Below are 21896 nucleotides of genomic sequence, written 5' to 3'. Positions count from 1 at the left end.
TAGTGTTTTAAAATGTCTTTCAGTCAGACTTAATATTTTTCTGGAAAAAGATCTTGCCCCCTTTTGTTAATGTCTTTTTTTTTTTTTTTTGGTTAATTTCTAAGTAGCTCATAAATACCTTAAAATTTTCGTTTGTTGTTGGCATATAAAAGCAATAGATTTTTAAATATGGATTTGGCATCCAGAAATCTTTCTAAATTCTTAATAATTCTAATAACTCACCCATAGATTATTTTGGATTTCCTATATACACAATAGTATCATCTACAAATAATGGCAACTCTATTCTTCATTTTCAGTCGTTAAATATTTTCTCTCTCTCCCTTGCCTTATTGCGCTCGCTAGGACCTCCAGTGCAGTGCTGCATAGAAATGATGACAGCAGGCATCCTTGCCCCCTTCCCAATGTCAAAGCTCTTAACATTGCACTTTTAAGTATGTAGTTCACTATAAATCTTTGTAGATACCATTTATGCTAAAAATAATTCATTTAAGTAATTTGCTAAGATTTTTTAAATCAGGAATAGATGTTGAATTTTAGCCCTTTCTCTGTATCTATTAAGATGATTGTAATTTTTCTCCTTTAATCTGCTAATGAGGCCAATTATGCTGAGTTCAAATAGTAAAACACATTGCATTTTTGAAATGCATCCAACTTGGTCATATTGTACTTTTTAAATATTTTGGACTTAGGCAGCTATCATTTGGTTTAGAATATTTACATCTATGTTCTTGAGATTGTTCTGTAATATCCTTTTCTATGTATCAGGTTTTAGTAGCAAGGTTGTATCAGCCCCATAAAATGAATTGGGCATGCGCCCTCTTTTTATACTCTGGAATTGCTTTTGCAAAATTGAAATGTTTCTTCCTTGAGTGTTTCACCAGCAAAGCCATCTGGGCCAAGCGTTTCTGTATGGGAAGACCTTTGGCTACAGGTTCTGTTACTTCAATGGTTATGCAACTACTCAAGTGTCCCACTCCTTTTTGAGACAGTTTTGGCGATTTATACGTGTGTAGTAATTTGTCCATTTTATCTAAGTTTTCAGCTCAGTTGGCATAAAGTTGCCTTTTTAGACAATGATCAAATTATCACATCAATGGAAGGCCATAGACACATATCTAGACATTGATACTTGGCAGTCTATAATATTCTCCTTGAAAGACCTGTGAGATATGGGTATGTTGAACTTGTTTTCACTAGCTGTTTTCCACTTGCAGACCTCTGCAGTGCTATTCCTTCTGCCTGTACTGCCCTCTCCTCCCCTTCATTACCTGGTAGATTCCTTCTTGTTTTTGAAAACTCAGTTCAAGTACCATGTCCTCCAAAAAGATTTCCAGAATCCCTGAAGTGGGACCTATCACTGTTAATGCGCTGACCGTGCTGCACTGAAATTTTCTCTGTGTCTGCCACCCTCACTAGACTGTGAGCTCCTCCTTCTGTGTTCTCAGAGCAGAGCAGAGGGGTTCAGTCAACACTTGTGGAGCTGAACTGAGTTTGTAACCACTGAATGACCAACTAAGCTCTCTGGCCGTGTCTCTCTAGATTTCCCCACTTCCATTTGTTTGTTCCTTCATTTATTTCATTTAATGCGTATTTACTGAGCATGTATTATGTGCCAGGCACTGTTCCAGAAGAGTGGCCAGTGAAGAAGGAGGAAAACTAGGAGAGTGTTGTATCTTGGAAACCAAGTGAAGAAAGGGTTTCAAGGTACAGGTGATCAACTGTGTTAAATGCTGCCAATAGGCCAAATAGGAAGAGGTCTGAGACTTAACCTTTGCTATAACAACGTGAATGCCTTCAGTGACTTCAGCAGTTTTGCTGAGGTGATTGGGCAAAAAAAAAAAAAAATCTGATTGGGGCTATTTCGGAAAGGCACTGGAGGAGGGAAGAACGGGAGAAAACTGGTATAAATATTTCTTTCAATAAGTTTTGCTGTAAAGGGAAGTAAATAAATGTATGGTATTTTATTTTACTATGCAAAGTTTTTTATTTGCATGCAGTAAATATATCTATCCTTTCCTTCAAAGCTTCTTGGTTTCCTGTTTTGAATAGAAATGAGATGTCTGGGGACAGCAACTCTGGTATGAATTTTCACAGTACACTAATGCCTCTGTCCTTTATGAGGCCTTCCCTATTTTGGGGGCTGAGGGATCTCCCGCTGGTAGTGTGAAAGGCTGGTTTTTTTTAGTAACCTGAAAACTTTGTGGCTGATTCCCAACTGATGTCCCCACATCCACAAGTGACCACAGCCACCACTGCAGCCATGTGACTGACACCAAACCCTCATGTGGCCACCACTCTTCCTCCCTGGCTCCCACCACCACCATCCATATATACCTCTGCAGGCTCCCACAGATAGAATGCAGAAAAGACTGAAGGACCACATGGATTGGGACCACGAGGTGAGGAGACACAGATCCTCAAGTACACACTGAAGCAGCACAGGCATGGCCACGTCCTAGCCCCCACTCCCCACCGTGGTCCTCCTACAGAATGTGACCACCCTGAACACTCACGCCCAAACAGGAGAACACTGCACGGCAAGACACATCATTTCTCATAGAGCTCTATTGTGGCATATAATAATAGGTACTCTATATAAATTAAATTAAAAATAAAGCTCCAGCAGGTTGCACAGGTTGGCTGTTAATAAATATATCTCTGGGTAATTGTGCCCCAAGACCAGCTCACGACCGCTCTCCCTCATCCAGAGAATTATACAAAAATAAATACAGGCTTGGGGGTAGGGGAGGGGGAGGACATGCCCAGTTCCATTGTAAAAGTTCTTCTCACTCATACCATCCACCCATCCCCATTCCTCTCCGTTGGTATCACCACAGGGAGCCCTGTGCTGACTGGAGAGCTCAGGGATGGAAAGGCCTCTCTCTAGTTGAGCATTCTCAGAAGCAAAGGACCAAAGTCCCCTCACTGCACAGGCCACATATCCCATCTCAACCCTCTGGGGTGGTGCAGGGGCTACCCCTCCCCAGACCCCAGAGAGGGGGAAGCCTGTCATTGCTGATCCCCCAAGCAGCCCCTACGAGAACCAGGCCAGAGAGAGGCACAGCGCAAGCACCAGGAGGGACACACCACTGTTCAGAGCCACAGGGACCACCACCAGCCCAGCCAGGACACCCAGAGTCTGGGTCAAGGGCCCCCGGAGCTGGGGAGGCAATACACACACACATTCTGCAGGGGCTGCTAGGGTGGGAGACCTTTTTGGGGGTTCAAGACTTGGGCCTGCACCCTCTTCATCCTGGGAGCTCACATGAGGCCTAGCCATGCTAGACAGACAGACTTCGGCCCCTAAGGGACCAACGAGGGTGGGATTTTGTCCCAGCAGAAGGACTGGAGCAGCTGGCTCCTTGCCAGATATAGGATCCAAGCTGCCTGCCTGCTCAGTGGTGACCTCCACCTGAGCATCTGTCCCAGCCTCCCCCAGAGACCCAGTCACCCCAGCTATCACCCTGTTCATGTGCAAAGAGTCAGCATCCTTGCCCATCCCTTTCTCTGGATCCCCAGTGAACTGACCCTCTCTGCTCAGAACCACAGGGCTGTCACATCCTGAGCCCTCTGCCCATGGGAGCCACACATCTCCCATAGTGGCTACCACACAACGGGCCCCAGAGAGGATTTCCGGAGGTGATTCCTTGGGGCTGTCCCCTTCTGGGCTGGAGGGTGTGATGGAGAGCCCCTCTTCGCCCTCCCCCTCCTCATCAGGGTCCTCGGTGTCCTTGATGAGCTCCACCCCGCGCCCGAGTCGGGCGTAGTGCAGCGTGATCTCCTCAGCCAGGGCACTGTTCAGGGCCCGCTCAGGGCCAGACCACTTCAAGATCAGGTCACGGTCCGTGAGTACGCCCAAGGGATGGCTGGGGGACATCCCGCCATCTGTGGGGCCCTCCCCACCACCCCCTCCCCCACCTGAAGCCACAGCAGCCCGCAGGCGGCTCAGGTGGGACAGGTAGAGCTGCTCCAGCTCCTGGTCAATGGTGTCTTCGCCAAGCAGCTCCTCCAACCCGCTCATGACCTCCAGACCCCCGGGGGGTTCATCCATAATAGCCCCCACCATGGGGTCCTTTCGACCCCCTCCATTCTCACTCGATACTTCCCATGTGGCCTCCACCTGCTGCTGGCTGGGTTCCAGGAAAGGCCCAGTGGCCCCCTCACTTGCATCAGGCCCTGAGGCCTGGTCTCTGGGGGAGCCACCCAGGCCACAGAGAGGGGAGGAGTGGGGGATCCTGATGGCCGGTGCCTGGAGGACCTCTGTAAAAGCCACAGGTGGTTTGCTTCTGGGGATGTCACCTTCTTCTGGGGGGTTGCCAGTCATTGTAACTTCAGAAACCTGGAGCCGTGGGGGAGGGGAGGAGAAAGGGCAGGGAATGAAGTAGAGGAGGGGACAGGACAAGCAGAGACAGTAAGAACTGGTGACAGCCCACACCCAGCCCCACAGGTGTTTCCACATAAAAATGCCTTCAAGAGCCCTCTGCAATTCTCTAAACTCCAAAGACTCTGACATCTCTAGGAAAATAATACCCTTTGATGGCATAAAAGGGGCTGATGACAAAGCTGAGGAATTCAGCGGGCATCAATATTTGGTGAATGACTGTCAGTAAACACTGTTGGTTTACCTTCAAAACATAGCCAGAATATTCATGTGAATCCATCATGTATCTTGTCTTTTTAAAAAATTTATTTCCTAGCTCCGTCTTTTGAAAAGGCCTAGAAACAACGAGCAATCTAGTAGCAACAAGCATGCCGAGCCCCCAGATCTTGGTCTCTCAGTACCAGTCATTCTCCACTAAAGGAAACCAGGGCTCCTTAAAGAAATGGCTGTTTTCAGGCTTGGGGCTGGGAAAGTCCAGAATGCGCCTAGAACATACTGTCCTCACAGGATGTGAGGAGGGGCTCACAGAATGATGGGGGCCTGGCAAAAGGACAGGAGAGCCAATCTAAATAAGCTCCTACTGGCCAGGGAGAATTCAATTTAAGCATGAAAAAAATAAATAAATAAGTGCAATGGATTAAAATTCATCAAATATGTTTAGAATCCGTGAGTTCATAATGACACATCAAGATTGAAAACCCTTGAGTTTTTTTTCTGAAAACTGGTAAATAAAAGGGGCAAAATTAAGTATTTACACTGCTTTTCCTGGACAAACTATACCTCAAGGTAGCCAAACAGTTGGTGTGGGACATTTTTTCTTTAGAGAAGAATCCCAGTGAGTAAAGGAAGTGGGAACAATAGAATTAAGTAGAGTTCATTCTATTTAAATTAATTTAATAATAAAAGATTAAATGTAATGATTTAATAGAATTAATGGTTTAATACATAAATTAAATTTAACTATAAAAGACTAAATTAATTAATAGAATTAACAAATGAGTAAAAATAGAGTAAGAAACATGTTTCCACCTCGATGCAATCATCCAGACTGTGGAAAACTCTACAGGACAAACAAGGTTTCTTCAAGCAAAAAATTGCAAGGAAAGAAAGTGGGAGAGATAAAAAAAAAACTAAACAGACGCATCAATCAAATGCAATGTGTCAACCTTGTGTAGATCCTAAAACCCTTATGGGAGAAGGAAATTTGAACACTGACCAAATACTTGATGATACTAAGGAATTATTGTTACTTTTCTGTGGTGTGATGATGGCACTGTGGTTTTTTTTTTAAGAGTTCTTAATTTTCTGAGACGCAAACTGAAGTATTTATGGATGGGATGATGATATCTGGATTTTTTGCAAAATAACCCCATAGGGAATGGGAGGGGAGGAGGCGGCGTTCCAGATGAAGTAGGGTTGGACATGTGTTGTCACTTGTTGAAGCTGGGTGATGGTGTATGAGGGTTCGTTATACTAGTCTCTTCTATATAAGTTTGAAAATTTTTGTAATAAAAAGTCAAAATACACACACACACACACACACACACACCCCTCCAGAATGTCTCTACGTCCCCTGCCCCCACAGTCACAGCACCCCTGGACCACTGCAGTAGCCTCCTCACAGGTCGCCTGCTTCCGCCAGAGGGAGCCTGTTAAATCCTGAGTCAGATCACGTCCCTCTGCTCACACCCTCCTGTGGCTCCCCCTCTTCTGCTCCTTGCTGTCCCTCACACGCATTAGTCACAGCCCCATCTCAGGAACCTCACACTCGCCTGGGATGTTCCTCCCCTAGTTATCCACATGGCTCACTCTCTCATCTTCTTCTTATCTTTGCTCAAATCTCACTAATCGCCACTAAGGCCTGCCCGTGCCAGTCGATCTAAAGTTGCCAACGCCCCCCCACAACACACACACATGCGTACACAACACCCTCTCACCCATTCCCTACCCTTTATATTTTTCCTTAGCACTCATCATCATCCCCAGGGTGGCCTGGGGATGGCACTCCAGGCTCCTGGCTCTGTTGATCTCCCAACTTTTAAAAAAATAAAATAAAATAAAATACCACATATTTAACTATTATTTTATTTGATCACATATCACTCTACTAACATGTAAGCCCCACAAAGAGCATTTTTGTTCACTACTGTATTTCTGCATCTATAACAGTGCTTGGCACAGAACAAGCACTCCATAAATATTTGCTAAATTAACAAATGAAATTTCTATAAGCCCAGATGAATAACTGCATTCTCCACCCCCCATCGGGTTCTGAGTTCTACTTTTGTGACTTCTCTTCGATCTAGGGTGGACCCAGAGCCAGTGGGCCCCACCACCCAGCACAGCTGTGATCCTACTGTGAGCCTCTCAGTGGGCTGTCCGCCCTGAGGCTGCAAGGGCCAGCTTACCTGAAGCGTCATCTGGGGCCATGGACGGAGAGGGGTGGGGGCCACCAGGGGACCCACTGACTCCTGGACATCAGGACGCCCTGCTGGAGAGAAGAGAAGGGCAGCGTTGGGGCAAAACAGGTGTACAAGCTGAAAATTTGCTATTCTAGCTAATTGGCAGTTTTGCCTCTGAAGCTTTCTGCGACAGTCTAAAGCAGAAGGTACCTCTTTGTTTTTATAGAAAGAAAAACGGAGGAAGACAGACATGGTAAATACAAGCTAAAACTCCCCAAGTTGCCCAACTGCTTACCCACAGCAGGGGTGTTATCATCCGTGTTCTTCATCCTCAGCTCCTCCTCAGCAGGCCTATGGGGCAGAGGAGAGAGTACATAGATCTGACACCCTAAGAGGTCACTTCTGCCACCCACTGGCACCTTCTGAGCCTCCATGGTGGCTTGTCTTCACCTGACAGCTGCTGCTTTCTCTTCTGCTGCCTCTTTTTAATCCCTTGATCATAAAAGTCCTACACCCTCATTGTAGAAAATTTACAGAATACAGGAAAGTATAAAGAAGCCAGAGGAAAAAAAAAAATCACACACCAGCCAGAGGCAACCACTGCTAACATTTTGGAAAATTTCATTCCTGATAGTCTATGAAATCATTTACATTCTGCAGACATAATTTCACAGCTGGCTTTGTCCACTTACCAGTAAGAAACATCATTATATACTTTGCAAACATTTCAAACGGCTGCTTAATGCTCATATCGTGTGGGCTTTGTCATAATTTACATAGCCATTCCCTTCCCACCACGCAGCTAGGTTGTTTTCTTCATTTTGCTGTCACAAAGCAAACTTCAACAAACAGCACTGGGTGTAGTTTTATGGACACCTTGGGTCATTTCTTTAGGGCATGTCCCTGGCTGTGGAGGAACCCATATTTTCCCAGAAAGAGCAGGCACAGAAGACTGTGGGACGCAGGAAACGGCAGAAGGGAGGAAGGAAAGCAAATGGAGAATGGGAAGGGGGTCAGGGAGGCCTGGGCCTCTACGCCAGCCCTCCTGTATCCCCATAGCAGCCTGGCAGGTCCCTTCACCTCCTCACTTAGAAAGCGGAGCCCAGGGGAGCCAGGATATGCACATCAAGCAAGACGTGCAAGAGGAATGAGGGTGGAGAGGCAGACGTCGGGGCCTGGCACGTGGCAGGGGCCAAAGCAATGGTATATATTCATTGGTCTTGTTCCTCCTTCACCAGGCCGGTCAGATCCCTGAGGGGCATAAGCCAAGTGTATTTCAGCCAGATACTGCCAGGGTGGGGTCTCATCTTGGAGAAATCACTGTTCTTACTCTCACCGATGAGTGAGAGATCCCTCCCTCCTCCTTCATGCAGGCTTTTCTTTGGACCTGCCTTTTGCCCACATATTCATTCCCAGTTTCCCTGCCTCCACGGGACATGTGGCTAGGAGACCACCAGACACGGAGTAAGAACTGCTTATTTTCACCCTCAGTGAGGAAGCTTGAACCATGTAATAATATATGGATCTAGAGTCTGGAAGCTCTGAAATGGACGGTCTTTCTCCACAGTCTAGGGCTCATGCATCCCACCAGAGGTACTCGAATCTGAATACCACAGGGCCTAGGGTAGGTGACTCTAGGAGCCCAGCCATCAACTCCCACTCATCACAGATGAGAAAGGGGAATTCAGAGCAAACTGGCTTGGTCCTGCACCAGTCCCCTCAGTGGGTCTAAAATCTAGTCTTCGGACTTGTGGCTCAACACAGATTCTGCCGGGCTTCACTGACTGATTTCTTCTGCTGGCATAGGCCTTCATTACAGAAAACATCATCTCCCTAGGATCTTCTAAACCATGCGTCTTCAAGAAGGCACACAAAAAGACAGAAAGCCAGTCCTCCCCACCATGGGCAGGAGCAGGTAAGCTTTCCCCTGCCATCTGGCCAAGTCCTGACATGCATGGCAACCAGGCTTCTAAAAAGCCACTACAGAATCACAGATGTGAGAGGGAAAAGGGGAACAGCCAACAGCAGGAAAAGGACTCTGCAATTCAGGTGGAGGAAGGAGAGAAGAAAAACAAACACGAAATCAATCCTTCAGCCCCCAGATCATCCCTTCCATGCCAACGAGGGTGAGAGGAAGGGAAACATCCAAAAACCGGGAAGCAGTTGAGCCAATCCTAAGATCTACGAAGTCAGCAGAAGCAAACGCAGAAGCAAACAGGTCGTTCTCCCTACCTCCAAAGTCAGAGAAACGACAGCAGGAGGCACAAGCACTTATTGTCACCTCTTTCACAATGGGGGCCCTTTCATTGATACAGCAAGGCATTTGAAAACCTTCACATCTACCCTTCAAAACAACGCCCTTCCCTTTTTACAAGTGCAGAAAGTAAGGCCCAAGGACTACACCCACTGACTACACACCACGCTGATAACATCCAGAAAGAGGGCTCCACTTTGAAGATAGTTTGAAATTATGGGCTGAAAGAAAAAACACAAATATCCTTGAACTGCCTTTCACAGTAAAAATTCAGAGGCAGCTATGACTTTAATCAAAATGAAGATAGTAAGAGAAATCGAGCACAAATGTATACTGACTCAATGATCAATTAACAGAGAAGAAGAGTTCTTAGAAAAATGGAGAGGGAAGTTAAGAACAAAACTGTACCTACAGTATGCCTGCTAATTTTCAAGACGGAAACCTGCTCTTTTGGCACCATCCCCTCAAATACCACATGGCATCCCCTCAAGAGCAGTGAGCAGTAGTGGGCCAGGGCACACAGACCTGGGGACATCTTGGGCACACATCATTTGGGTGTTTGTGAGCAACGGTCAAGCCATTGTCACCTAGAAGGGGCCATCTCAGGGCTGCCCACCAGTCTCCTGAGTGTGAAAATTCCTCCTGCCATCAGGAAACTCAATAGCTGCTGACCTCAGATAGTATCCAAGGAGACCAGGGGGTGAGAATTTGGAAGGAGGTGGCACTGGCCCCAGCCTAGGCCAGCTGAGACAACAGAAAGGTGAATCGCCAGAGTCGCAGAGAGAGCGAGCAAGCTAAGGCTGACAAGCCCCGTGGAGAACAGCAGACTTTCAGAGCAGTCACATCACTGCCATCACCACCGGCACCAGAGTCCTCTGTGAGCACCTCCAGCACTCATGGTTTCAAAGAACTTTGCCAGCCCAAAGTGGGTCAGGCACTGAAACCCAAAGGGAAACTCAGCGGACCCCAGCTCCCATGTACTCAACCTGAAGATAACGCTGACTCTCCGGAGGGAGACACGTGGCTTCAGAAACCTGCCCTGCGATACTTGGAATCCCAGTTACCCTGAGCCATCTGCTTTCTGAAAAGAACAGGGTTTGACGGCGGCTGTGAAAGCCACCAAGCTATGTGGGGCACTGTTTTGCCTTCCCCAACAAGTGTGTCAGCCTCAGCTCTGGGACTTGTGGGCAATCCAGCAGAGTGGCAGGAGGAGAGCACTCTGTCATGCCATGAACTTCTACAGCAGTTCTTTGGCCATGACCCACAATAAGAAATCCATTCTACGTCATAACGCGGCACACCCATACATGTGTAAATATATATACATATATATAACTGAAAAATAGTTGTTCCTGGCATGAAACAATACTTACCTTTACTGCGTGTTGTGATGCACTCTGGCATTCCTTATGCTATTTTCTTAATGTTTGTTAGAACCCAGTAAATTGATTTCACATCTTAATAAAGAGTCAGGACATGCAATCCTGAGTAATCCCAGCTCTGCCACTTAACAGCTGTGTGACCTGGAGCAAGTTACTTAACCTCTCTGTGCCTCAGTTTCCTCATCTGTAAAGAGGGGATAATGGTAATACCTACTTCCATGAGTTGTTGAGCAGATTGAGGAAATGCTTGAAAAGCACCTGTAAAGTGCTTAATAGTAATTTCCCTCAAATTCCCACTGAGGGAAACTGAGGCTCTGAAAAGGAAAGCAACTTGCCCAGCATTTCCCTGCACGTAAAATGCATCACCCAGCCTGGCACAGCAGCTAAGAGCTGGGGCACTGCAGCAGGACCATACAGGGTCGGATCCCACTTTCTCAGCGTGTAGCCTCAGGCCCACGTCCTTAACCATGATGACCCCACCTGTTTTCTGTGGAATGAAAGGGGATTACTTTCACATTAAATCCGCACTTGCCAGACAACTAAGATGACCCTTGACCCGTCCTGTTTCAACTCCAGTGGTTCTGGTTTCCCCTAAGGCTGCCAACTCAGATGTCAAGTTGGATCCCCATCCATTTAATTATAGGTGTACCTAAATACATAGAGGCCTTACTATGCATCAGCCCCGGTGACAGGCCCTGGAGACACAATGATGAGCAAACGCGACTAGGAAGCTTACAGTTCAGTGTGGAGGAAGACATTAAAAAATACTCAAACTCATTCTTTCAACAAACATTTATTGAGCACCTGCTAAGTGCCAGGCACTGTGGCAGGCCTGCGGGAATACAGTGGTGAACAAAAGCAGACCATGTCCCTACCCCTCACGGAGCTTACAGTCTAGCAGGACGGAGTCATCCAATAATCCCCTAATGAAGGTCTAACTACAAACTGTCAGTGCCTTTAGAGAAGGAAAGAATGCCCTAGGACAAGGGGTCCTGGCCCAACCGCAGAGTCAGGGAGGTCTTATAAGGATACTTAGAAGCAAAACGAGCAAGGGAGGAGGTAGAAGAGTGAGAGGCTGCTCAGGAACTCTGGGGGGGAGGTGATGAATGCGGTCCCCAACAAGATGAGTTTGAGGAATCTTTGGGACATCCATCAAATGGAGACACCAAGTTAGGATACATGAGGCTGAAGAAAAGAGCAAGGAGAAAGAGAAGGGCCAGAGAGTTAAGAGGAAAAGCAGCAGAGTATGGTCCCAAGGCAAGGGAAGACAAAGTGTCTTAAGTAGGAGTGGTGAACAACTTCAAGAAAAAAAACGAAAAACCACCTGTGGAATCTGGCAGGTGCAGGGGGCTAAAGCACACACAGGAGTGAGCACGTGGAGAAAGCAAGTGCAGGCAACTCTCGAGAGAGGGGTCGGCAGTGAAGGGGAGGAGGGTGATTAGGTGCTGGCCAGGAGCAGCAGGGGGAGAAGGTGGGGTCAGCAGAGACAGCAGGGACGCTGAAGCGGGCAAAAGTCAATAGGGAAGACTGGGTGAGGAGGGCAGCGGAAAGCCTGCCAGGAGAGAAAGGGTGTGATCGGTGATGTCAGGTTCTGGAGCAAGTGGCAGAAAATGGGACCCAGAGCACAGGAGAGAGAACTGGCCTGAGGGAGGAGGGGACTCCTCCTCTCCTGTAACACAGGGGAGGGAAATCAGTCTGCAAGCCCGGGGGCTGCCAGCTGTAGGGAGTTTCATTCTTATGGCTTCTACTTTGTTTTTTTGAAGCAGGAGGCAAAGTCTGAAGGTAAAGAGCATGTGAAAGAGTCACACCAGAGAGGAGACAAGAGTGGATCAGAAAAATATAGTAGGACTGGTAGGCAGGACGGAAGATGACCCTGAATTTGCTACGTGACGGGGCTTGCCTGCTGGGCTGATCAGCGCTATGGAAAAGCTGGGGGCCTGACGAGGACGTGGACAGGCCCCCTGGGGAAATCCTCTTAGAACTGAAGGATCAACACAAGGAGACTGCAAGGGGTGCGGGACAAACATTCCTGGTGAAGGACAGTGTGGGCAAAGGCCCTGAGGCAGAAAGGAGCAAGGCCCTTTGGAGTAACAGAAAGACCACGGTGACAGGAGCTCAGAAAGAGACACTGGTGTGAGGTAAGACCAGAAGCTGGCGGGGACCAGACTGGGGAACAGGGTGGGGATGCTTAAAGGCCATGGTGAGGCTTTCTTAGTCTTTATTTTTAAGAGGAATGGGATACTTCCTACGGGTGTTAAGCCAAGGTAGAGCAGGAGGGCTCCTCCCCACACCACTGGGACTTTGGACTCTGGGAGCCTCGGATTGGCTCATCCAGGAAAGAGAGATTTAAAATATCCAAGAAGGTCATGAGGCTGCTAAATAAATAAATAAACAAAAATAAAACAGTCTATGTCACAGGGAATGTTATCAGGATTAAATGAGACTTTGCATGAAAATACAGTACTCAGCAAAGTGCCCAGCAAAGAGCAGGGGCTCAGCCAGGTCTCACACAACAAGCCTTCTATACCTGCCCTTCCCACGACATTCCGCCACAAGCCCTGTGACATCTTTGGACCAGTCTACATCTTTTTCCCTGCGTGAACCGAGCACTGTGCCCAGCACATAGTAGGCCCTCAATAAATGCTTGTTGATGGATTATCTCTATGCCTGAGTTATCAAAAGCCTAGTCGAGCAACCCAGGGAAAGCAGCCATTTGGGTTTCTGAACCAAATCTTGATGGCTACCAGACTTCTCCCATGCCCTCACCTGACATGGCTATGCCCGGTGCACAGTGGGCCTGCAGCCAACATTTCTAAACAGGAAATCCTCTACGATGGGACTCCCACAGGTAAAGGATATCCCCTAAGATCCTCCACTGTTTCCCAAGAAGGCTGGGTCACAGTGGGGTGGATGTTCTTCAACAGCGCTGCAAGTCACTGGCAGCACACAGGTTTTAAAACAATAAGTTGAAATGTACTCGCCAAGAAAGCCACCGACCTACAAAGAAAACCTTATCGCTGATCTTGCAATGAGCACCAACCTCCCCTTTGCAAGAGCTGAGATCAAAAGATAAAGAAGCTATCAAAAAGCCATCTGCCCACTTAAAATAATATCACAAGTCATGTTAGGAACCACAGACCTGGGGCCAGATACCAAAACAATTGTCTAAACGGGCTGCTTCAATTTCTCCTTAAAACCACTCATGTATTTTAAAAGAAAAACACCCTCTCCACCCACCTTGGCCCCGCAAGGTTTTGATTTCTGTTCCCTTCCTTTCACATTCTTTAAATGACCAAACTGTGTTACCCAAACTGTCGCATCTTACAGACAGGGCTCCCACGACAGCCGGCGGGGATGACAACTTGGGAAAAGTGATAGAAATGAAGGCAGTTCTGGGGCACAGGAACTGCTCAATATCTTGATCTGGGTGGTGGTTACACAAGTGTATACGTATGTACAAATCTATTGGGCCATACACTTAATATCAGTACACTTTATGTAGGTATATCTCAATAAAGCAAAAAAGTACAACCAAAAAAAAAAAAGTAAAAGGAAAGCATGACATGCTGGGAACACCAAGAATGAAATCCAGAATTTGCCCTGAATCCTGCCAGGCCTTCAAGAGGATCAGTAGTAAGAAAGAAAAAAAATATCCCTAGCATTTCTTCCCTGGTCCTGTTACTCACTGGCTGAGAGACTTTGAGCAAGCTGGCTCACCTCTCTGAGCTCCCCATTTCCCCCTATATTAAATGGGGATAAGAGCACCTACACCACACACGACACACCACAGGCCTCCAGGAGAGAATGGACCTGACGCTTATAGCACAAAGATCAGTAAATGCTGGCCACCGTTATCTTTCACGGCTACCACCGTGTTTGCTGCATCCAATCCAACCATGCAAAGTGATTGTCATTCCCCTTTAGCAGACAAGGAAACTAAGGCAAGGACACACAGCTGGTGATGGGCAGAGCTTAGTTTAGGAAGGAAATCCAGGGAACTATACATGTAACTGCCTAAATACTAACACTAGTTAACACCTGTATGGTACTACTTTGCACCAGGCTCAGTTCAGAGCACTTTTACTGCTATCATGTGAAGTAGGTGCTATAATTCTCTCTGAGGCACAGTGTGATTAAATGAGTTGGCCAAAGTCACAAGGCCAGTGAGTGGCAGGTCTGGGATTTGAACCCAGGCGATCTGATGCCAGAATCCAAGCTCTCACTGCTGTAAGGAAAGCCATGCTGCCTGCCCCCTTTAGACTGAGTCTCGGGTCATAGTGGGGCTTACTGGTAAGTGGGTGCCTGCCTGCTTGCTCACTTACCCAGGCACATCTGCCCACCAGACCAGACCTAGACCTTTCTGAATTACTCACAGCCTTACCAGGACCAGCAGATCTCACAAACATCTTGCTGCAGCCAGCAGCTTCTGACCAAGCATATACGAAGTCCAAAAAGCATTTTCCCATTCCCATTTCCAGTCCTCCCAGGAGCAGGGAAGTGTACATATTTTAGGGAAAATCTACTGATTCCAAGCTAGATTTAGGTGACCACAGAAAGAATTAGGCCTAGCTGCTGCCCTTGAAGAACTCATAGCTTAATAGAGGAAACCTAGGAAAATCATCTATCAGAGCCTCCTGGGAACCTGAAAACTGGTTCTTTCTCCTAGCCCCTGAATAGTCACAGGAGGTGGTGTGCCAAAAAGCAAAGGACATGAGCTTCCAGTCCACTCTCCATCTGGTTCTGCCTCTGCCAAAGCCACTGCTTCCCTGTGAGAGCCTGGGCTCAGCCCTTCGCCTACGCAGGAGGCCTCAAACTAGATCAAAGCATAACAGCAAAGAGAGTGCACAGGCTTCAAAGGTCAGGCATGGTTGAACTGGAAAAGTCAGGCGTCATCACTTCCTCAACCCATTTCTCCACCTCTGGAACCCTAGTTTTCTGCTCTGTCAAATGGGGATCAAATTCCCTACCACCCACTGGCAAGGCTCTTGGTCCACACTACCATGACACTGCAGTTCTCTCCACTCCAGCACACCGCCCATCATTCACACCAAGTTCATTCCCACCCCAGGACCTTTGCACTTGCTGCTCCCTCTACCTAAAACACCTTTGTTCCATATATGCACATAACTGTTCTTTATCATTCAGGACTCAGCTTAAATGGCATTTCCTCAGAAAAGTCCTCCCTGTTACCTTTTCTACAAACTACCCCCCCATATCTGTGCATAACTTTTCCTCAGCATCATCCAGGACTCACCTCAAAGGCTCTCCCTGAACATCAAGTCTAAAGCAGCCATTCCCTCCCAATTTATCCCCTTACTCCTCTCAGCAGCTAACTTTATCCCTATTTATCTTATCTGTTTGCTTGCTCATTTTTTTCAAACTATCTTTCACAGGAGCCTGTGTGATCCTTGAGGGCAGGGAAGATGTCTTGTTCAGGGCTTTACAGTGGAACTCAATAAATGAATGAATGAAACCCCAGTTAAACAGTGCCTAGCACACGTTTGGCCTCCATCACTCTTTGACTGACTGAATGCACCCTCCTCCCTGTCCTGGAGAGCAGGCCTGAGGGGTTCCTGGGCTGGAATGCTTGTCCTCCATCCTAGACACAGCCCTGGGTTGGCGGAGGTGGCGCTGGCAGACATTACCTGCGCCTCACCGGCTTCATGCAGCTCTTCAGCTGCCTGGCCTCAGCCTCCACGGGACCCTGGCACTCAGGCTGTGGCTCCAGCTGCTGCTGCTGGGGCAGCCCTTCAGCATCAGTGGGTGTGGGAGCGGGTGCGATCCGGAGCAGGACTGTGTAGTTGCGGCCGTGGTTGTTGGCCCAGAAAGTGCCCTCGGGGGTCTCATAGCGCACCACGAAGTCGAGGCGCGCCCCATCGCCCGCGCCCTCAGCAAAGGGCAGCTGGAAGGCAAAGCGGTCGGTGCGGCCGCCGTCGTCGGGCGAGGAGGCGGCCGCCTGGCCGGGGCCCAGGCCGAGACCCAGATCCAGGATGGGATCTCCTGCTCCTGTTCCTCCCGCTCCTGCCCCCGGTGGGCTGCGCGGGACGTAGCGCGCTGGGTGGTCGCAGAAGGAAGCCCAGCCGTCGTGTGAGGCCCGCACGTGCACCGCCTTCTCGAAGGAGCGGTTCAGCACGCGTACCAACCCGCGCAGCACCGGCGGGCGTCCCCCAGGCACCCACAACCCGGCACCCCCGGGGACCGCTCCGGGAGGTGGCAGCAGCGCCTCCAGCTCCACCATGACGCGCCCCAAGCGCTCCAGACGGCCCGGCGCGGGCGGCAGCGAAAATGTGGGCACCAGGTAAAAACCCCCGCCAGCGGGGACGGGGCACAGCGGCGAGGGCTCGGGGCAGACCTCCTCTTCCTCCTCCCCTTCATCCCCATCCTCGCCATCGTCGTCCTCGTCAGCCCCGCCGCCGCCGCCATCTTGCCCGGCCGCTGCCGCCATCTTGCCCGCCCCGGGCCCGCCCCACGGCCGGTAGCGACGCAGCTGCGCCAGCGGCAGCCCCAGGGCCTCGTCGGCGAACAGCACCCTCCGCGGGGCCACCGCCGCCTCGACCGAGGTGCGGGGCTCACCCGCGGCCGGCGAGGGGGGCGCGGGATGCCGTAGCGGGGGCTCCACAGGGGCTGTGCGCGCCATATCGGCGGCGGCGGCGGCACCGACGGCACCGGCGGCAGGACCGGCGGGGGCAGGGCCTGAAGGGGTGGACAGCCAATGGGAAGGCCAGCGCGGGGGTGGGGTACGGCTCAAGGGGGCGTAGGCGGCGAGATGAAGACAGGTACAGCAGAGAGCCAATGGGCAGCTGCGTGTGGGTGACGTAGGCAGTGAATTGAGAGCAGGAGAAACACGCAGCCAATGGGGATGCCCGAGAGTGGGCGGTGTAGGAGGCGGGATGATCGGGGAATCAATGGAGAGGCTGGAATGGGGGTGGTGCGGGATCCCGGATGAAGAGAGCAGAAGTAGGACGGCTAAAGGGGAAATGTGAGCGGGAGCGACATAGAAAGTGGAATGGCTACAGGAGTTGGGGGCAGCAGGGAACGAACCGAGAGGCCCGAAAAGTGGGAGATCCCGCGGGTTGCGTAGGCGGTGAAATGGACGCTAGAGACAGAACAGCCAATGGGGAGCCACTCGCGGGATGACGATAATGGCTGCAGCGAGCAAATGGGGAGTCTCTTGAGTATGTGCGACGGCTCTGAGGGGCGGTGCCAGAGCAGAACTAGCCAATACAGAAGCTAAAAACAGACCAAGAGTGAGCGGCCACGGAGGTGGGACCTTAGGGAGCAGAGCCAATGGAGGTTGGTGATGAAGGCGGGAGCGAGGAAGACAGATGGTGGACAGCCAATGGGGGAGCCAGAGTGAAGGCGGTGAGCCCTCAAAGGGCAGTGCTAGTATGGGATGAACCAATGCCAAAGCTAGAGAGCGTAGCGGAACGGAGGAAGGACTTGGAGGCAAAATGAGAAAGAGCAGGGCCAACGCGGGCGGTGTAGGTGGTGTGAAGGAAGGCATTAGTAGCCAATAAGGAGGCCAGAGGGAAAGGCTGTGCGTAGGCAGAGTCTGAGCTATTGGGCGGTCAAGCCGCAGACCTGTAGAATGCAGGCAGCCCATAAGAACAGTATGCCTCTCAGGGATGGACTTACCCTCACCCTAACCCTCCGTGACTCCCCATTGTCCCAGGAAAGCCCAGACTCCCTGAAGGGGGCTAGACTGCACCCTAGTGCGTGATATAAGAAAGCAAAAAGGACTGTACTGCTGTAGTTATTGAGTGCCCCCTGCCCACCTCCCAGCCTTGGCTTGAGCAGTGCCACTAGCCAAGAATTCCCGACTGTCAACCCCAGCGCTGGCCAGGACGTGGCACCATTGTTGAATGAATGGCCAAATGGGAAATTGAACTTTTTGAAGGATTAGTTTTGTTTGTTTGTTTTTTTAACTTCAGCTCACAAACCCGCAGCCTGTGTGCCACCAGAAGTTGATTAGGCATGTTGGTAGACACTAAAGGAATCACAAATCAAAGTCCTGCCCTTGCCCATCCTGACAATCCACACCACACAATGGCCTTACCTCCTTCTTTCTGTCCTCCATCTCTGCACCTACTGTTCCCTCTCCCAAGAGTGCTGTCCCCTCTGCTTTCTCCATTTAGTAAACTCCTTTCACACTCCCTTGGAGGTCTCACTTTCTGTGGAAACTGAACTGTAGCTTTTGTCCATGGAACATGTCCATTTTAACATTCGCCCTCCATCCTGGGAGGATTTACTGAACACCTACTGTATGCTAGGTTCTGAACACGCTGTTATCTCATCTAAACCTCACAACATCCCTAGGAGTGAAGCAATCCCTCCAGCAGTCCCTCTCCTCCTCAGGTCTCAATGTCCAGGAAGGAATATGTTCAGCTGCAAGTAACAGAATGGGGAAATAATGGGGCCTTAAGCAAGATAGAACTTTATTTTTTTTTCATCTAAAAGTTCAAGCTAGCAAGTTGCCCAGCGACTCCTTCCTGCCCACCTGGTTTGGTCATTGTCTGTGTCCTTCTCTGGCCCCAAGACTCTTAGCCTTCAACAAATTCTGTTGCTTCTCTATTCAAAATATTTCCCAAATCCACCCTCTCCTGACCACCTCCACTGCCAGCACCATCGCCAGTCACCTGGACTACTGCAGTAGTCGCCTCTTTGCTAGTCCCCTGCTTCCACCCTCGGCCCCTATACTACTACACTCAGCAGTCAGGGGAATCCTGTAAAATCCAAAGACAGTTTATGTCTCTCCTCTGCTGACAACCCTCCCATGCCTTCCTCCTCACTCAGAGTGAAAGCCAAAGTCCTCACCGTGGCCTACAAGGTCCTACATGGTCTAACCCTGCATAGTCCCCTCTCTGACCTGACCTCCTACCCCTCTTCTTCTTGCTGTCTCTACACTAACCAAACGAGCCTCCTTGTAGACCTTGAACAAATCAGGTACACTTCCACCTCAGGGACTTTGCACTGGCTGTTTCCTCTGGCATTCCTCAGATATCTATGCAGCTCCCTCCCTCACCTCCTTCAAGTCTTTGCCAAAGGCCCCCTTCTCTGGGGACTTTCCCCAACTTGTTTAATCCTGCTCACACTCCCCTATTTCCCAGTCTTTCCAATCTCCTTCCCCAGAAGGCTTCTATGCCATAGGATATAGTCTAGTATAGAGAGAAGGCAGTGACCTCTGCCCGTCTGACCCCTAGCCCTCATTCTGCAAGGATCCTGGCTTTCAGCAGCAGTAGCATCACCCATCCCACACTCTGGGCCCCGCTGAAGGGGCCTCCTGGGACTCTTTGGGCCACTACTCTCACTCAGTTTTCCTCCTGTCTCTCCGGCTACTCTCTCTCATGGAGTAAATGACAGTAAAGGAGAGATGGTCTAGGGAAAGCATGAGGAGGATACAGCCCCTATCTCTGACCCTGAGAGAGAAAGGTAGCTCCGTTTTCCAGGAGGGGACAAGTGCTGGGGCAGGGAACAAGATCTCTGCTTCTAGAACTGGCCTGGTTTATATTAATAATTACACAGGAGGTGCAGGAAATGTTCATATCCAAGTCTGCAGGTTGCAGGGGGTCATTAACCTTGGGAACATCCCTACTGTCAGCTCCGCAGGACTCTTTGCTGACAACCGTGCTCTGCACCCCCTACCTTGCTCCCTCCCACATGCTGTAACATCTGTTAAGCACCTGCTGTACACAGGGTCCATGCAGGTCTCTAAGCTGGGGACCTCATCACGCCTTGGTGCCTCCTCTGGCTGTCCAGCACACACAAGCCATCTTTGGGTCTCAGACATGGCCCACCAACCCAGAAGCCTCAACCAGTGAAAGTTTTGTTTTGAACTAATGGTAGGAAGGGTTGGGGTTTTTTTAATTGTTGTTGATTGATTTTTTTTTTTTAGGTCTTTTTTTTTTTTCTATTCGCTTTTTTTTTTTTCTTGTCTTCACAAAGCCAGGACATCAGGCCCACTCTGGGCGTTTCCAGAAGGGTGAGTCTGAGTTGAGCAAAGAGGCTCTCCTTTTTTTGAGGGCTTAGAGGGTGGGGGAAGGAAAAAGATGAAGGGGTGAAGGAGTGGGTCTTGGCCCACTAGATTTGTACCATGCGAATAAAAAGCTGTTTCCAATTTCTCTTCCCCAGGCCTGAAACCAGTCTTGCAGAGGGTCAGAGTGGACGTTGGATGACTAGGACCCTGGGCTACGCAGGGCGCTGGCAAGCTGGGGACTGGAAGTCTCGGCCATGGCCGGTCAGGAGAAGCCCCTGGGGGCTGGTCTCTGATGTTGACCAGTGGTTGAAGAGAGTGCCTGCTGAGGTGAGGAGATGCAGCCGCCAATTCTTGGACAACCTTAAAACCTCCCAAGCTTCAAGCCTCCAGAGGAATCTCCAAATCCCAGAACCTCCCTGTCACCACATCCTAGAATTTAAAACCTGAGACATTGGGTTTGGGGAAACCTGAGGGTTTCAAAGCCCGGCACCAAGGAAGGGAGGACCCCCACTCGCCAGCTCTGTGATCTTGGGCAAGCTGTTGGACTACTTTGTGCCTCTGTTTCCCCCGTCTATATAACGGCAATACAGTAATGACGAGATGGAATTCAAAGAGCTGTGGTGAGGTTTGTATGTGATCATTTGTGAGAAGCGTTCAGAGCTGTGTCTGACACGTGGAAAATTCGAGATAAATGTCAGCTACTAGAGTGATGGCGGATATTTGGAATCCTAAATCCTTGGAAACTGGGGCTTTTCAAAGTAAAAAATTGCAAAGCCTGGGGGCTGCAGAAGCATCAGGCCATGGTGTTCCTGACATGAGAGAGTCGGGGTCCCAAGGGGCCTCTGGGCTTCTTTGTGCAGACGGAGGCCTACTGGGAAGTAGGGCAGCGGCCAGGGCAGAGCACTCAAGCCCTGAAACATGATGAGGCGAGACTTTCCTCCCTTTCCTCACTCAGTGGCCATCAGTGGATTCTGGGAGCCAGTGGTTCTCCAACTCTTCAAGTGAGGGTGGACTCCCCGCATTTTCCTCCATAAAGTAACTTATGTGCCCCTCACCCTCTGTGGAAGGGAGTTGCAGGGGTGTCCAGACTCCCCTGTTTGGGCAGTTTGAGTGATGGGAACCATATCAGTTCCACATAAGGGGAAACCGAGTCCTAGAAGCTTCTGGAAAGCCAGCCCTATTCCATTTCTTTCCCTGGCATTTCCCAACCACACACAGAGCTTTGGATTCTCATTCTTTCCCCAGAGACCCTGAGATATTCTCTCCATCACAGAATGGTGTCTCTGCCTGCTCTGAGATGTCTCTGTGATTTGAGTTCTTTTCCCTTGTTGTTTTTTTTTTTCTAACTCTACACACTTTTGTTTAAAAAACTGTGGTTTCTCATGAGCCCTGTTATCTCATTGATACCTCTCACCTCTGTGGTGAGGGGAAGAAATCATATTTTCAGATGACTCGTAAAGGGCAAAGAAAAAACCCAAAATTTCAAAATTTCCGTTTAAGT

At 49.5% G+C, this 21896-nt stretch overlaps 1 protein-coding gene across 1 annotated transcript; it reads right to left on the bottom strand.

Moving 5' to 3' along the window:
- Positions 1 to 3037: 3037 nt before the first annotated feature.
- On the bottom strand, positions 3038 to 17059 carry PPP1R3F (protein phosphatase 1, regulatory subunit 3F). Its single transcript, XM_012652279.1, has 4 exons — positions 16068 to 17059; positions 7082 to 7137; positions 6793 to 6875; positions 3038 to 4342 (listed from the first exon to the last, which is right to left on the bottom strand). The coding sequence occupies exons 1-4, from the start codon at positions 17057 to 17059 to the stop codon at positions 3038 to 3040; spliced, it is 2436 nt and encodes an 811-aa protein (XP_012507733.1).
- Positions 17060 to 21896: the final 4837 nt, after the last annotated feature.

Source organism: Propithecus coquereli, unplaced genomic scaffold (assembly GCF_000956105.1).
Source record: "Propithecus coquereli isolate 6110/MARCELLA unplaced genomic scaffold, Pcoq_1.0 Scaffold388, whole genome shotgun sequence".
NCBI classification, from domain to species: domain Eukaryota; kingdom Metazoa; phylum Chordata; class Mammalia; order Primates; family Indriidae; genus Propithecus; species Propithecus coquereli.
Note: the sequence above shows the minus strand (reverse complement) of the source record. Positions and strands in the feature narration are given on the sequence as shown.